The sequence below is a fragment of the Falco naumanni genome, chromosome 1, assembly GCF_017639655.2.
Source record: "Falco naumanni isolate bFalNau1 chromosome 1, bFalNau1.pat, whole genome shotgun sequence".
Taxonomy (NCBI): Eukaryota; Metazoa; Chordata; class Aves; order Falconiformes; family Falconidae; genus Falco; species Falco naumanni.
In genome coordinates, this window is record NC_054054.1 from 76,034,975 (window position 1) to 76,052,951 (window position 17,977).

Genomic DNA, 17,977 nt, shown 5'->3' on the forward strand with positions numbered 1-17,977 from the left:
CAATATAAAATAAAGCATTATTATAATTAAAAGCCTGCACGTGTCAGTGCTCTTAATAAGAAGAGCAATAACAAGAATTTTCCAGCATACAAATTCATCTATTAATCCCTCTGCATTGCAACTAAACAAAACTAAATGACAAAACTGGTCAACATTCCAACGTAAAGACAATTTACTGCAGATACTTTCCTGTCTTTTAACAATGTAGGTTATTTGCTTGCATGGCTAACAGACAACACAGGATCCCCCAAACCATACATAAAATAGCGATCAAGCTTTTGACAAAGATCAACCTTGTGGCAAGGAAAGCAAAACTCTCACAGAAGAGCAGAAAGAGGTAAATAATTAACCAAACAGTTCTAAAATCTTCCAGCTTTAAGGAAATTACCATCTGTCATCCTCAGAAAGGGAATTAACTCAACTTTACTTACTACGAAGAATTAAAGCAAAACAAAGACGTCAGATTTGGAATTGGGGGGGGCGAGGGTGTTGGATACAAACAGTCAATTTTCTCCTCATTTTTTGTACTCTTACAGAAATGTTAAGTATAACTGGATATAATTCTACTCAATACAAGACTGTATAAACAGGCAAAATGGAGTTTGCTTTCAAAGAGTATGATATAATGGAAACCCATCTGTCTGTCAGGATCGAACAGAGTATCTAAATAACTAGAAGCATCTCCACAGGTTCACTATCGGAGAACAGAAGAGAATAATAGAGAGCTTTAAAAAGAAAAAACCTTCATGAAAATAATCTTTCAATAAGATACTCCGTACCTAGTAGCGATTCATGACAAATTTATATGCAAATATCCAACAGCTTTTTTTTTTTCTGCTTTATGAAATACAGAACTGCTCAATATTCTCTGCAAGCAACTCAGAACCTGTTATCTGTTTCCAAGCCTACAGATTGCAGGCTGTGAACTGCATGCGTAACAGACGCTGTTACTGTAAAAACCCACCCTTTTACCTTCTCAAAATCTTTGTGGTGGCAGTGAACAAAGGTTTTGCTTGTTATTTCCCACCTGAAATGCAGCCTGCAAATCCTACTACCTTTCCATGAAAACTACTGAAAAAACTTTTTGGGTAAGATACATATGCTGTAACTAAATGAAATTTAATTAGGGTAACTATGTAGAAAATACCTACTACTAGATAGGGTGAAAAATAATTAAGTAAAATAGCTGCAATGCAACAAAACATCAAGCCACAGGAAAGAACAAAGAACCACCACATAAATAAAGTGCGGCATGATTTGATAATGCCTAAATTTTTTCTATATCCCTGAACAATCCTACAGACTGATAAAGCAGGAATTTCTTAGATTACAAACCTCTCTTGCAGGAAGATGCAAAGGAGAACAGTTCTGCTTTCTTCTAACCGTACTCAGGCTCATGCCACTCCAACGGGATTTCCCTAGAAGTTTTGTTTTAAAAAAAACACTTTCTGCTATCATAAATATTAACTAGATGGTGAATGTCCCAAATCCATCATTTTGTTCAGATGATGATCCTAATCTGTTTCAGGACACCGGATACCTTTCACCACTGATAAGGACACAGAGAAAAGCAGAAGTCTGAGGCTATACAGGTTTAGTGATGGTATAGGCAGAACGAAATGAGACTTATGGATTCTGGAAGTAGCTGATAAGATTCTGTTTGCCCAAGAAAGAGAATCATAACTAATGTCTTCTGTAACACTGAATTCCTGTGTTAAACAGGCCAGTACTGAACAAACTATTGAAGAACAGCAGGGAGGCATTCACAATTCAATACTGACTATGTACCTGGAAAAAATGTTAATATTCATTTGGAAAGAACACTGTCAGTGTCATCAGATCCATCATCTCATATGTCTTATGCAGGTCTCCTTTCACCTCCGAATCATTATCTGTGCCAACAATCAATACTTGTGGCAGAAGAATGCCAGCCATTTGAAGAACTGCCTGCTTACTTCTGGGAGAGGCTGTAGCTGACAGAGGGATATAGGCACCAAATACGGCTGTTCCTCTTCTCAGAAACAGAAATAGGTTTTGCAGGGCAATTTCACAGGGAATATGTTCACTTTGAGGCAAATCTGCTCTCACCAATCAAGCAACACTTGTCTAAAACCAGCCCAAGAACGTACTGCATTAAGGCTGAAAGCCACAGGATTTATTTCCAAATGAAAATCAATTTGAGCACGACAAACTGAAATACAAACTGAGGTTAAACTCTCAAAAATCAGAACCTGGTAAGACATATGCCTAGGTTAACCACTGCTCAATACTAGGTCTAAAAACACATGCCCTTTCAAATTCAAAGCTAAAGTTTAAACTCTGTCTGACAAAATGCAGAACATCCAAGGTGTGCTGCCTTATTGGTGTGGTGAGAAGGCAGATTGTTCCCAGCTGCACTAACAACAAAAAAAAAAAACAAAAAACAAAACCAGAGAAATATTCAACTGGTCCCCTTTATAAGGGGTCTGAAACTAGAAGGCTGCAGTTCTGAATTACTTTACAGTCAAGTTTTCTGCAAGGAGTTTAAAATGACAGATTTGATGGCTTTTTTTTTTTTTTTTTTAATTTTATTCCACAGCACACCAGCTCTGGCTTCTTCACCTTTTAGTATGAAAGCAGTCACTCTACTGCTCAAACTGCAACCTAAAAGCAGAATGCAGTTATCAATTGAAAAGTATTTTTAAGGTTTTTCACAGAATGATATCATCCTATACAATATTTCCCAATAAGGATTTCTTTCTGTTCTTTCCTTTTTCCTATCCTGGATAGATGCTGTAGAGAAACAGAAATGGTCATGTACCATCAGACACTGAAAAGATTTTTCCTCCCTGCACTCACGCTGTCTTGGAGCAGCCCACATCTACCGCAATACTCCTTTGGCTGCCAGTCACTTGTGGCAGGTCAACAGCTGGGACCTGTTCAAGAAACTTTTTTTGCAAGATTTCCTAAGCATAGGAGCTTTCTGTTGCTATCAAATGCCCTTAAATATCCTCCTACTCCTTGATACTACAGCAGCACAAAATGCAATAGCTTCCAAGCACTTCGATTTTCGTTCTAAAAGAGGTACATTCTAAAACACACACATGAAACTCATACTCTGCCAGCAGTTCCAGCATCACATCCTTCCCTGCAATGCAAGTGTTCTAACTGCTCTCCTGCTGCATTTATTCTCAAGGCAACTTGCAGTAGGTCGTATGACTTTGTGCATCACTAACAATAAACATGATAGGAGCGAAGAGGTGCTGGTGGCAACTTCAAGCTCTGTCAGAAGAAAAAAAAAAAAAAGAAAATAGGTCTAGTTTCACTCTGAAAGCTCCTACATGATCCAGCCATATGTTCCACAGTTGTCCCTTTGCATAGAAGCTTAAGATTAATGTCACTACGTTTGGATGTCTAAGCAGTGAGAAAAGTTGAACCACGCAATTGCAACAGATCATACAGTTCTTCGTGTTGCCCACCACCATGGTCCAGAACCTGCTGCATTTCTGAAAGGATATTTCATTTTTCAATGCTTATTCTTTCCTGAGAAAATCATATATCTACCTGGAATGTTGGAAGCAAATGCATCACACAAGAAGGTTATTCACAACCATTTGAGTCTGTAGTGTGGGCCTGGAGAAATGGTGATTATTTTCAAATCCATGATCACAAAAGGCTGGCAACGTGCTACTCAGAAATAATTGTATTATGCAAAGATCATAAAGCAAGATCCTTTTAGCAGAGCAGAACAAAGACATTTCTGCTCCCATCGTCAATAGGGACACTATCTGTCTAACACGACCTTAGAAAGGCTCATTTTCCCTTGCAGAAGAACAGCTTCAACAGTATCCTTTAGAAACTTAACACAGTTCAACAGCATTCATGACATCTCTACACTTGCCCAAGATACCAGTGAACTTGCATGCTTGCAGGTCTGTCATTCCAACAGTCATTCCAGTTCAGAAAAGACTTTAATCCTTCCCTTCTGCACTGCTAGAAAGCAGATTGTCGTTCTGAACATATTAAATTTCCCATGTATCTGTAAGTTCAGACAAGGAGCTAGTTATAAGAGGTATCCAACTATCCAGCAATACAACAGAACAGGATAAAAGCCACTTTTCCATTAGTTTACCACCTTCAAATTATTTCTTTCTTAAACAAACGATTTTGACCATTTTCAAAGATACAATAGTGGTATTTGAAGATTTGCTCATGGGTCTAATAAAAAAAAAAAAGTTTGAGGATTCTTTAAAAGATGCTCCGCTTTTATTTCTCCTAAGATACTTTGAGGATATTCAACATCAAATAAGCAGTGGCATGAAAATGCTGTTTCACGCTGCAGTTCAGACAAATAAGTAAAAACTGGGTATGGCATTTAAACCCAGAGATATTTATGATCAACAGTCTTGAAGAAAATTCTAAGAAACCCAAAGGTTTCTCACCTGTGCTTTAGATGTATAGCTGACACTCAACTGCAAACTCAGGTAACAAGCTAATGAAAATATCTTCGCTAACCATGGAGTATTGCTTAGACAGAACATGCTGACGTGCAAGTGATAGGCACCAAGGACTACTTCACAGTTTAAATTACAAATCTAGTCTGTGTTGTCAGCAAGGGCCAGCAAAGCACACCAAAATAAACAATTTCTGTGTATGGCTTAACTCATGCCAATGCTAATTGTCTTAGATATATTTCTGTTAAGTAAGTTTTAATCAAGCACAGGTTATTCAAGCAGTCCTTCAATGTTTAATATAACATACTTACATTTACACAGTGATAAAATTAAGGATAATTAAATCCAGCTCCAAGACCACAAACCACGTTTTGTTCATGCCAAGCAAATTCCCTAAGGCATGCTTCAGGCCGTTTCGCAAACCAAGCAAAGCCTACTCAAACCTAGGTACTTCATGTTACCTCACTTTTGTTGTCTGACACAGACCACAGCTGCTCCTCGTGAAAACAGCACTTTCCTCTCTGCTACTAAAACTATCACAAAGGATTTTCCATCTACAAAACTTTACATGGCTTTGTCTCCTAAATCCGTTACTGGATTATTATTATTATTATTATTTTTGTGGATCAGCTGTCTGCCTTTCAGCACTGTATTTCAGAAGAATAAAGTTCCACTTTGTTTGAAGCCCCAGTTACTCATCTTTTTCAAATTGTTACTCTCCTTATAATCACTAGTGGTTTCCAGAAAGTAGATTAAAGCTGACTTATACGGTACCTTTCCTTTGACAGAAGACATGGTTGCAAAGTAAAGAAAATATGGTCAGTGTCATCCATCCACACTTCAGTAAGCATTTGATATGGGACTACATGTTTTATTTATTTTATATGGAAAAATAGAGATTAGTTGAAGAACTGAAAGTATTGAAAGAAGGAGGGCTGCTCAGGGATCAGCTGTGGGATAATTTTGTTTTAATATATTTTCATTATGATGTTGGCACAGGAGAATTGTGTTGAAGGGCATGAGCAAGAAAAAAAAAAAAAAATCAAGATTCTGTGTGTACTACAAGACTACAGAAAGGGTCTGAGTACTACTGTGTCCTGTTTATTAAAAAGGCAGACACAATCCCAGTATACTTTAGTCCAGAATTTACATTAGAGATATGGAAGTGCCATCGTGTATGTTGGTGGGGGAATTAATTCTGCTGTCATTGCCTGAGCTCCAAGGTTTCCTCTGGTGCTAGTAAAGTGAAGGGTTATAAGGATTGATTAGGAAATGGCAATGTTCCCTTATGGGGAAGATGAAGTGTTTGAGGCTTTTAGCCTACCAAAACAAAGGCTAAGAAGAATCTTTTCACTGCAAATACCTCAGCAAAGGAAGCATCAAAATGGAAAAGAGGTATTTAAATTGCAGGAGAGTGCTGATCGAAGAACAAACAGATATTCAACTGAGAGGCTGCTACTGCAGGGAGAACTAGATTCACCAGTTCAGGAAAACTCTCTCTTGTAAAATACGACTAGTCAGGATCAAAGAGCTTAGTACATCTGACTACATCATATGAAGTAACTAAAATTCAAAACACACAAAGAGTAAACAGGAAGAAAAAGCTTCTAGAAAAACAACAAATGGGCGTGTATGTGCGTGAAAAACCTGTATCATGCTTCAGCAATTAAAGCTGCCATGTCCCGATAATCCAAAACAAAGAAATGGCAATGTTGAGTGTCTGATGAACTAAATGCCTACAGTCAAAGCATGAGCAAGAGGTCAAATGATAATACACAAGCAAGACAGAGTGATTAACTATACCTAGTTAACTAATTAATACTCTAGAGCATATCCCATCTGGGAACTTCAAAGTGCTTCATAAGCCTTAATGACCTATCTCTCTTGAAGAACCATTATTGCATTACTCACTGTTTTACAGCTAAGGAACTTTGGATACTGATAAAGAAGAACCTGATCCATTGCGGTATGGAAATACGTGCTTAATTTTAACTACAAGTGGTCTCCTGCCATGCAACTTAAGCGCTTTGCTAGATCATAAATGTGAACGACTATCCTCAGAATAACATAGCATGCATACACCAGGATACGAACAAAAAACGAGTTTTAATGATTACCATGTACCTCTATTTGCATACTGTCAGTAGAAAAAACAACCAAATACACCACTCAATCATTCTGTAGATAACTGTGGGCCACTCATAACCATCACTCAGTCCACAAGTGACTCAGATCATGATTTAGGAACCCCTGCTTCAGGATATAAAAGAATCACAAGCTATCATCAGAATGTGCTACTGACACAAACTATAAAATTGGGCCATTCCAGTAAGGATGACAGCTTTGAGCTTACTCCTAACCTGGCTACACAGAGCTAGATTTTCAAGGGAGCATTAACTTAAATACCTACAGTATAGCAGCAAGCTTTCCAGACACCCTCAACACACAGAAACTCTTTGTATTTCAAAGCAGGTAGTACTTGGGTATCAATACACCTGGAACTCCAGCACGTCCAGTTTGGTGCCTACCCAAAGACCATCAGTACTGAATTCCTGTGCAAACTCAGATCCATAAAGCCATGAAGTATCTATTCTTATGGCAAAATAATTTTTTTCCACTTTCAGTGCATAGGTACACTACTAAGAGTGAATGTCAGAAAATAATAGTGGTTTTAATGCCTATAACTGAGACCTCTGGCTCTGCTTTCCCTTCCCCCAAGAAAATCTTGGTGTGTCATCACTGCATCAGGATTCACCAGTGCAATAAACTCTGTCATGGTATCATTGTTAAGCTATTTTATGATGCCATTAAGGTACCATGGAAGTGAATCAGATACTGAAATCTGGCAACGAGCTCTCATACAGGCTTATAAATTACAATTCACTGTTTGAAATGAAGATGACTTAGTATTAACTATGCATACAATTACATTGTTCGCACCTCCTAGCACATCAAGAGCAACACTGTAGATTGTTATTACAGGTATATTTCTTCATTTCTAGCTACCTGAATAAAGATGAAGATCCAAAGAGAACAACGTAAGCCCCCTTAAAAGCAAAAATAAAGATATCATTTATATTTTAACCAATGCAAAGAAAATTCCCGTCAGGAATGTTTCTGAGAAAATTAAGTAGCTAAGTATATAATAACTATGAATGTCAAGTAAAACGCAGAGAAAGATGACCATCCTGAAATACTTCTGAAAGATGCTTAAACCACTTCCTAAACAAAGCTATGCTATCCTCTGCCTCTAACTAGTAACTTGCTGAACCATGTGCTTCTAAGCAAGCTTCACCGTAGGCTCACAAATTACTTTGGTTAGCATATATCAGTGGCTAAAGGGCATGACAAAACAATCTGGCAAAGAAAATAAGCAGTAAACAAAGGCTAAGGGATGCCCAGCATTAGACTACTAAACTGTCAGCAAACTCAGGCATTGGATATTTTAAAATCAACAAGATAAAGCATCAAGAGGCACCCAGATGACCACAGCTGTCAGAAATTATAGCAAGATTCATTAAAAATGAGTAAGCTGGACTCCTAAAGCCTGTATTCGGTTATCTGGAGAGAAGACCTGATTTTCAAATGGGATTCCTGAACATCCTGTACTGGTTTAAGATAAACACATTTAAGGTTAACCTGAGAAGCACAAGACGTACAGGAAAAAAAAAAAAGCAACCACTATCATAAAAATTAACACTGTATTTAACCAATATAACCCTTCTTCTTGCCTTTGCCTTAAATAAAAGATATGTAAGTATATTTACCTTTGCTCCATGTTTATGCAGAACTTCCATGACATCGTTATGAGCTTTTTCAGCTGCAACATGCAAAGGTGTCATGAAACTGGGGGAGGGGGGGAGAAAGGAAGACATTAGTTTATAAGGAAGATATTAGTTTTATATTCCAAGTAGGACAGAGTCCTTTGGAAAACACAAAAATTTCAGAAACCTACTCTTTGTTTTTCTCATTAACATTTGCTCCCTTCCTGAGCAGTAGTTCCGTAACTTGCTTCCGCTTGGGATGCACAGCAGCCACAGCACAGTGCTGCAAAAAAGTAAATATAAACTATATTTCAACTACATAGATGACAGAGAGCTTTAAGATCCATGACTTCATCTCTTGATTACTCTGCTAAACATCAGGCTCCAAAACTTACTAACAGAATCCATCATATTTCTGCCAAAACATATAACATATTGAACAAAATACAAACTAGTGATCAATGATAAATTATTCTACTCCTAAAAACAATTTTGATTTTAAGGCTATTCATCACACAAAAAGCAGTACGTTCCCAGCTACATTAACTATCAGCTGTCAGGATAAAACCAGCAGACAATGCAAGGAGGTAAAGACAAAGGGTTTGAAACAACCTTTCTACAGAGGGACTCCAAAGGGGTACATTAGGATCCTGCTGTAGTTGTCAGATTAACATGACTTTTGAACGTTGCTTAGTTTCTTTTATTTCAACATGTACTGAACTTTTTAACCTCATGGCAATTGTATTATACACCCAACTACCAATTAAGTCGGAAGCAAATGGGCTGTAAAGTTCTCTGAGAGTATCTTCTTTTCCACGCGATGAGAAAGATACATCTTTCGCACAGGGCTTTTCAAAGCTCAAGCCTGCCCGTGCGGGAACACCATACAGCCCTTTGCTAGTTGTAAGTATTTTCCTGAATGTGGTTGGGGTCTGCCTGCTGGTTTGTCTGTGGATTTGGCACCCAGAAGTGAGCACTTTGTTCCCCCCCTCTTTTTTCATTGATCCTCTGCAGAGCCTAGACTCAATTTGGCGTTTTCTCAATGGTGGATCTATCAGTGCACCCCTGCGGCCTGAAATTACAAGCACAGTTCCAGATAAGCTGAACATCAGGCTTGACAGTCCGTCCAGAAATGCTTGTCTCAAGTTTCAATGTCTCAAGATGGCAGACTACCAGAAAGAAGAAATACTTCTGAAGTTTATAATGTTTACCCATGTTTTAAACGAGTAACATGTAAAAACCAGACAGTCGCCTGGACCAGACTTCTCAAAACTTTCCAATAGCAAAACAGTAGTAGCCTTTACAATGAGATAGGCCCCAAACAGAATGCCAGTAAGTAACAACAGTACTGAAAAACATCTTTTGCTCAGTTTCAGCCTTCACTACGAAGTAACTGCCACTCAAGCTTCTGCACTGCTGTTAGCAGACCATGTCAAAGTTTTGCAAAGGGAAGCTTTGTAAATAAACATTAAGATCAATTTTGCTCTGAAGAGTGGCAGCATTTTTGAGGCTTTGCAGATAATAGCCTATCTGTATTTCCTGCCAATATGATAAACCAGCACTAGCAACACAAATACCAAAATATTGCCAAACCTCTGAGTAACACTGAGACATAGACCCGGTGAGGCAACAGGGCACAGACCCCAGCGCCCCATGGTGACAGATGCCATGCTTAGGACGGGAATAGCTCAGTTAGAGGGTACATAACCCCATCTGATCCTGGAAGCTAAGTCCTGCCACTTGGAAATCTCAAGTACAAGAGGCAAAACCTGAGAAATCACAGTCTGAACAGTGAACAAAACACTTCAATAGAGCTAAAATACCCCATTTCTTCTATCTGTCTCTGCTCCTCTCTGCCTGCTCGCTCTACAAAGAGCACCACAGGACTACCAAATGATCATTACACAGCTGAAGAGACGCCACATATCAGCAGCTGATAAACTCAGGAAGACAAGGGTAACATCATTCCAAATTTCATACTGTCTTCATGTTCAGTCTCGAAGTATCTCTTCTCTGTCTTGCTTTGAAGTTCAGGCTAGGATGCAGTGTCCTCCATGGAGAGAACAGAGCATATGTATGCTCGGTACTTCACACGATGTTCTGATCACATTCACACTGTTTATAACACTAAAGATGCAGTTGTACGCCTGCAGCTCAGACCTACTACTGTGAAGAAAATGTTCCATTGGAATAAAGTATCATAACTATAATGGTTTTAATAATACCATCACTCCCTCTCAACTTCAAAATCTTTCTTCACTGCATCTGGATACCGGCTGTGTTCTTGGCCTTCACTATTTCTTCAAACAACGAAGAGCAGGAAACTGCCAAGAAAGTCTCAAAGACCCCTGTTTCCATAGCTAATGTGGCATTGTCAGTACAATTCCAATTCTGTAAGACCCTGTGATATACACCTAGCATCTATTTTCACCACAGTTTTACATACCCTATGAAGAAAATTTGCAATCCAAGCTCGCCCACATAAAACATGAAGGAAGAAGTGGGCCACTGAAATAGAATTTAACCTCAGAAAAAACTGCAACTGACCAACAGGGAAGGAGAAAAAAAACAAACAAAAAAAAGAGGGTGATGGGAAATAAGCAAAGGAGAACTGCAAAATAAACATGTGAGGAGCGGCTGGAGGATTTCTGTAATCTACCAGGAAGAACAAACAAATTTATTTTAAAATTACAGTGTCTTTTCTATAATGGTGATTTAATATACAAAGTGTTTGATGGCAAATCCTCAATCTCAGACGATTAATGTATTTTCATAGCGTAGAAATAAAACTCTCAACTAGCACTACACCACATTTATCATAAAACAAATGGATTGGCTGTATAATCTCACCAGTGCAGTCTCATGTGACTGTGGCTGCTTAAAATTAATGATCTCCAAAGCAAGTGTCTTTTTCACTTTGGCTAGGTCTGCCTCTCTGGCTGCTTGCAGTAAAGAGTGTCCTTTGAATTCATCTGTTAGAGGAAAAAGATGCATTTAATATTCAGCAACATCACATTTATAAATGTTATTGCAGAAAGGTAGCTATACTCAATTAAGAGGAAATAAGAGTATTTCTGTATGTCTTCAGAAAGTAGCTGACCTGGGACACAGAACATGAAACATGGTTTACTGAAACGAATAAAAGAGAGGGGAAGTGACTCACTGTGTAAAATTTTTATAGCTTTTCTGCATCTTATCCTCCACCCACCTCACATTAAAAGCCTATGTGACCTCTAAATTAGCTAGGTATGTGTTCAAGTGAGCAAAATGCTATTACATGCTCTTCAGAAAAAAGCATTACAGTTGCTCTTCAAGAACCTTATTGCATTTACAATGACAAATAATTCAAGGTAAAGCCTGAATAAATATAATTTATATATACAATTTATAATTTAAAGATAAAATATTAAACTATCAGTCTTAAAAGCTAACTGGCTAAGTATCTGAAGCTGGTCTGCAACAAAGATGAAAGAGGTTTTGATAGCAGCTATATCTTGTCAAGTACGGAGAGGTAATTTTGTTTTTTTCAATGTCACATTTTGTTCAGTTCAGCAAACTAGTTTTAGTTTTAAATCCTTTTGAATTTGAAAAGGACTAAAAAAGTGTTTCTCTTAAAATGTACAAATGGAAGGTAGGTTAGCAAGAACGATGTGTGAACCTGGAAACTAGAAAAGAAACTCAAGCTCAGTAAGTTTTTCTTTCATAAGCAAGTTTGAAATGCTGAGCTTGTTAAGAGGAGCTTTCTTCTCCCACTCTTGTTTTAATCTGGTGCATTTTTTTGATTTAGAAATAAAAATAAATATAACAACTTAAGTTTTGATTTTAAATAGATTTAAAATTTCTTTGTAAACAAGGCATTACTCAAAGCACAATTTCTAATCACAAATATATCTTGAAATAACAAATAAATGTATTATTCCTAAGGTATAAAACCTAAGAACTCAAGAGAATATACTAAATATGTTATTTTGGGTATGCAAATACAGAATGTCCCATCAAAGTACTGTTAAAATTTGCCATAATGCTCACATTTGTGTACACATGTCAGTGGATAGTAATGGACATGAATCTTTCCCCACTCCTCTCCATGAACTATAAATACAGAAGTAAACCAAGGTTTAAATAGATTTTATTTTTTGCTTGCTAATTTAAACAAGTGGTAAATTAACCTGCCTCAAAGCCAGAAGCATCTCCAAAGTCAGCCCAGAATAGTGAAGTAACTAAAAGATACTACTGCGCCCCTCTTTTCTCCTAGAGCAAATTTTTATGCTGTATATGATCTCACCACCTTCACATGTAAAGAATAGTGACAGACAACAACCAGGCCAGCTGTGATTGAGTAGTGCAGGATTACATTCTTACCGCATCAGGGGGCTTCTGCTACCAGAACCTAGTTCTCAAGGAGTTTTCTGTAACTTCATAACGCTTTGTTTTCATACTTGTCTCATTTAAGTATCTTTCAGTTTGTAACAATGAGAAAACAAAACTCCAGAAGAGGATAAAGGCAAACAAATTCAAATTAGAGCTGAAACATTGTTTTCTAAACAGCATAAGGACTGCAAAGACTACAAAAGAAGGTGCTGGAATTTCCATCTCCAAGTTTGCACACTGAAGCTACCCTAAGTGTGATACAGAGCCTCAGTATAGAGGCTCCTACGTGACTTAACTGGACTTCAAACATAAACCCCACCCCACCCCTCTCCCCGGTCACTGATTCAGCAGTGCCTTAAACATTTTACATGTCAGAAACCCAGGCAATACCACAGACAGTGTATTAGAGGTATTGTGTACTTCCAAGTGAGAGGCAGAGCTGCAGTGACTCTGCTGCTTTGCATCTGCTTACGAAGTAGGCACCCTTTACACCCACCACCAACTGTTTCCAGCCTGAAAACACTCACAGGTCAGTCTCTCCCTCAGCTCAGGCGTCGGAGCCATATCGACAGCACTCTTGCCGTGACAGTTGACTAACGTGGGATCCGCACCGTGACTCAGCAGGAGGGAGCAAACCTCTACACGGTTCTTGGAAGCAGCCTCGTGCAAGGGGGTAAATTGCCAGAGGTCCATAGCATTCACACAGGCGCCATGCTAGCACGGCAAAGAAAGCCTTATATTAATAAGAAATCATCTTCAACAATTAAAAGTGTTAAAACTTTCATTTCATTATAAAAATTGGTTTCATTCTTTCATATACAAATACACACAAAATTAATTGCAAAAACACCCGTATACACAAAAATACTGTTGAATCCTCAAAAAAAATAATTCTGTATGAGCTACTTTTTCAGTAGAACAGATTTTCCACAGAAAAATTCAAACAAATGAAATGCTACTATCTGCCCAAAGAAATTAGGTGGGGGATAAAACCCACATATACTATACCACAAAAAGACTTAAAGTTGCAGGCTTCTGAAATGACAGACAGAATGTCTGAAACCTGTTACTACAGGGAAAAAAAAAAAAATCATCCTTTTCAACTCTGGCATAAACAGAGTTTATACCTAACATATCTAAACACCTAACGTATCTAAATCTACAGGAATTACTTTCTATCCTTCTGCTTACCTTAAGCAACAGCTCTGTAACCTCATAGTGTCCATACGAACATGCATTATGAAGAGGCACAAGACCACTGTATGAAAGAAGGCAAATGAAAAATTTATTTAACTAGCATTTTTAAAGGAGAAGGAACAATTTTCTCTCTACCGAGAGATGAACAAAGATCAAATTATATCTAAAATAACTTTAAAATATTCAAATATTTAAAAATTAACATTCACAAACTAATGGAAAACCTTCCCAAACATGTTACTTAAGAGTAGCATTAAAACTTATTTTGTCCTAACAGGCCAAATGTGTTTAATCTGCCATTAAGATCAGCATTAATTGGCTTTGAAATTATCTGTCTTGAAGCTGGGGGGGGAAGTCCCATTCCACATTCAATTTGCTCAAGAGAAGTCAGTGTTCTGTTTCTGCCTAAATATGAACTCTTGTTTATTTAAAATACTATGTGAAAGGCAAAACTCCCCAGATAACACTACTGTAACGCCTGGGTATATTATGAAGATATACAAGTATCCATAGAAAGCAGACTGAAATTGCTGCTCCAGACTGTGGAATGACCTGGGTTTACTCTATTTTTTTAGAGAACAACCTATTTAAGCATGCAAGATACTTTGAAGAGAGTCCCTGTAATTTTTGTACAGCTATATTTCTGGAGACCATACTTAAAAATGACACTAGCCCAGTAAGTAACAGGTATCTAGTCATAAGCAAAAGCCATGCATTGAAAAGGAGATGCAAAGAGGACAATTATTACAGAGGACAAAATTTAATTCAAGCCAAGCAAGACAGGCTAGTTATGGCTCAACAAATCAGGATGCATAATACAATGAAAACAATAATTAACCCTTTACCATTTATGAAAAATTCATGGGATGATTCCCAGAATTGCAAAATCAACTCAAAGAGCATTAGGACAACAAATGTTGTTGTACTACACAACAGGGTAAACTTAATTTTAAGGTAGATGTTCTCAGAAGCAGCATTGCACTTGTCACAGGAGAGGGAAATTTGTTTTGGGGAAATTTTTCAAACTGTTATTTTCCTTGTTACTTTTCTGAATTATAAATGATGGGTGTATGTGTGTGACAGAGACAGCATTCAGTCCACAGAGCACTCAAAAAACCTTGCCCTCTCCCCAAATGCTGGTCATCTAAGAGGACTGAGGCCTTTCTTCAAGGTCTTATCAGCAAAGAGTCACCAAAGCAATCCACCTGGCCACTTCTGCAGCATACCCTCCCCTTCTCCTTTCCAGCAGGTTGTGACTTTGTACACAACAGTAGTAAGGCAAAGAAAGGACCGGTGGAAAAAGCTGCTTCCTTGGCTGTGGTTTTCTTTGGGAGGAACTAGAAGTGATGATCATTTTGAAGATGCAGCACAGTTCCTCAGGACTGTCTCTGAAGTGATCTCATTGAAGAGAACCTAACGGATCTATAAAATCAATATAACCTAATTTAGCCCCACAACTGATAAATTACATTTATTTTATAGCCTATTTACTTATAAATTATGTATAAATAAGAAACAGCAAGGAAAAAAGCCACCACACTGTAAATGTGTGACGACGCTAAATGAAGTGGGAGCTTACTGGGATGTCAGACATTTCTGAGTATGTTTGGGTTGTTTTTAAACGTAATACAATGTAAGAGCATCGCTTTTCTTTCCTTCCCCTCCCTCTTCCCTGCTCAAGTTTAACTTCATTACTTTTCACACTTTTCATACTTTCCAAGTAGATCATTCAAACCTCCTTAAAGCATCTACACTGGAATTTTCTACCAAGCGATACTGAAATTTTGGAAAGGTGTGAAACACCTAAAATTTGCTTAACAATGCTGGATCTACCTGAACAAGTATTGCATGCAACTCTACAGTAGGTTTTTTTGGACTTGCACAATTTGTCATCATACATTTCACAATTCTCATCAAAAAAAGTCATTAGGGTGAAATGTATAGACAATAGTACTATAATTAAGTCAATCTTCAAGAGTTTAAGTATGCTTGGAACTGGTTTTGGAATTTTTTTTAAAAAAAGAAAAAATCTAAGATCTTAATTTAAAATCTCTTTTAACACTAGGCTGGACTTAGCAGAAAATGAAGACACAGCAGGTGCCTCAAGTTTGCTGATGGAGACAGAACACACACATTAGTATCTTACCTCGATGCACTTTGAATACAGAATGCATGCCTTTAACCAGGGGACCAATTTCTACAACGTTAGGACTAAGCCTTCCTATCAGACTACTACAAGAATCATCACTTTAGATTCAGAAACATATGGCTAAGAACAACGTACAACATGTACCATTCCACATTTCTGACTGCTGCGCACTTTTTGTTGGTACCTTATGTAACTATCCTCCTTATTGCAAAAACAGTAGTTCAGCTTCTACTATATCTCGATATTTGCTGGCAGCATCAATCAAGATAGATCTCTGAGGACCAATAGTTGTGAGCACATGAGTGATATTGGAATTACATCCATATATATTGCGACAAGATAATGAGACTATAGATACATTTTTCAATGCACATTTTTGCGCTAAGCCCACGTATCTTCTCCCCATCGTCTTCCCTAAAATAATGCTATCAGTCCCTAATTTCACAGAGTAGTTTGTGCATGGAAGTAAAGAACAGGTTCAGAAAAAAAAATTTTAAAGGTGTAATAGAAGACTTCAAACAAGCACAATCACAGCTAATCTGTTACTGAGGCTCTAACAAAAGTTTATTTATGACAAACCACACTCAAGATTTTGGAAGCAAATGTTACATTCTCAGCCAACTACTTGAGATTATGCTGCAACATGAAACAGAAATAATTCTTCATCTTGATTAATACAAAACCACTGCTGCAGACAGATAATAAATAATTCATTTTACATACCCTTTGTCCTTTGCGTGCACGTCTGCACCATGCTGAAGCAGAAGTTGGACTATTCGAACTCTGTTGTAGCCTGCTGCTAGGTGTAAAGGAGTGGACTGCAAAGTAAAACAAAACAAGATGAAGAATGGGCATCACATAAATTTTAAGTCCTGCACTTTCTGCTGTTTAATAACTCTTTGTTTCTCTTATGCACTGGATCTTCCCTTCTGTAATTAGCCAAATTAACAAATACATAGCACATGTATGCCCTTCCTGTTGTCAAACCAAATAAACGTTCCTTAAGGTGGGGAAGAATCCAGGTTTTTCCTAAGGCAATAACAAGCTTATCGTCTAAAAAACAACAGCCCAACTTTGTTTTGTTTGAGGGGTTTTTTGTTGACTGTTTTTTTTCAATGCTATAATTAATTCTAAAACATTAGATGTTTTTTAAAATTCATGAGCAAATTTATGCAGTTCAGGCTGTATACTCAGGTTACAAAACTGCTTGCCTGTACACTTGTTGCAACAAGCACACAAGAGGCGGCCACAGAACAAGAAAGGATGCATTTATCCCGTAGCAGGTATACTTGTCTTCAACTCCACACCAAAAAAATAACTATGTGTGTTCTCTGCTGTAGTCTCGTAAGACATACGGAACAAACTATGCTATTTGTAGTTCCCTGCAAAATTCACATCTCTAGCAGTAACGCACCTTACTGCGTAACAACTAACACCTCCACCATTTTCCAAAGCTACCTTGTATGAATTTTAACTGAAAGGTGAAGTTTACAACAGTAATTCCCCTCAAAGTTTATTTTAAAAACTTTCTATTATGAAACAAATGTTGTGTTCTGTCTCAGTCCAAAGGAACTGATTTCTTACAGGCATAAGTGATGCTATTTCCTCCTTCCCAAGGCTGAGAAGCAGAGGATTTTAAAGTGATCTTTGGTGCAATTTATTTTGTGGCATGCGACCAAACAACACTATTTTATTACAGTAAAACCTCATACATAAACACATGGGAAGACTTACATGTCTCACAGCATTAAGCCAAGTACAAATTCACAGTCAGCATTAAAACATTATTATATGGTATTACAGGTGAGATGAGATTTCACTATTATCAAGATTTAAAACAAAAAAATCTAGACAAATGGTCTCATCTGTGGTGAACAGCAGCAGATGCCATATTTCCATAAATGGTACAGATTTCCAGGAATACATATTTAGTATGATCATAACTTGGAGTAGCCTGTATTATATTTTACCATCGTTTCAACACTTTTCTGAAGCACAGCAGCAAGGGTAACTACTTTGACATCTACACCAAGAGTCCTACGTACCACAGAGAGAACACGGCT

At 37.6% G+C, this 17,977-nt stretch overlaps 1 protein-coding gene across 3 annotated transcripts in view; it reads right to left on the minus strand.

Annotated features, from left to right (window-relative positions):
* Positions 1 to 17,977, minus strand: part of TNKS (tankyrase) — a 141,324-nt gene that overhangs the window by 27,958 nt on the left and 95,389 nt on the right. For all 3 annotated transcript variants that reach the window (XM_040599890.1, XM_040599881.1, XM_040599898.1), the window contains exons 6-11: positions 16,638 to 16,732; positions 13,760 to 13,826; positions 13,096 to 13,282; positions 11,048 to 11,169; positions 8,389 to 8,480; positions 8,201 to 8,279 (exon numbers count right to left, since the gene is read on the minus strand). In XM_040599890.1, coding sequence (XP_040455824.1) covers positions 8,201 to 8,279; positions 8,389 to 8,480; positions 11,048 to 11,169; positions 13,096 to 13,282; positions 13,760 to 13,826; positions 16,638 to 16,732 — 642 coding nt within the window. The remainder of the gene's footprint in view (positions 1 to 8,200; positions 8,280 to 8,388; positions 8,481 to 11,047; positions 11,170 to 13,095; positions 13,283 to 13,759; positions 13,827 to 16,637; positions 16,733 to 17,977) is intronic.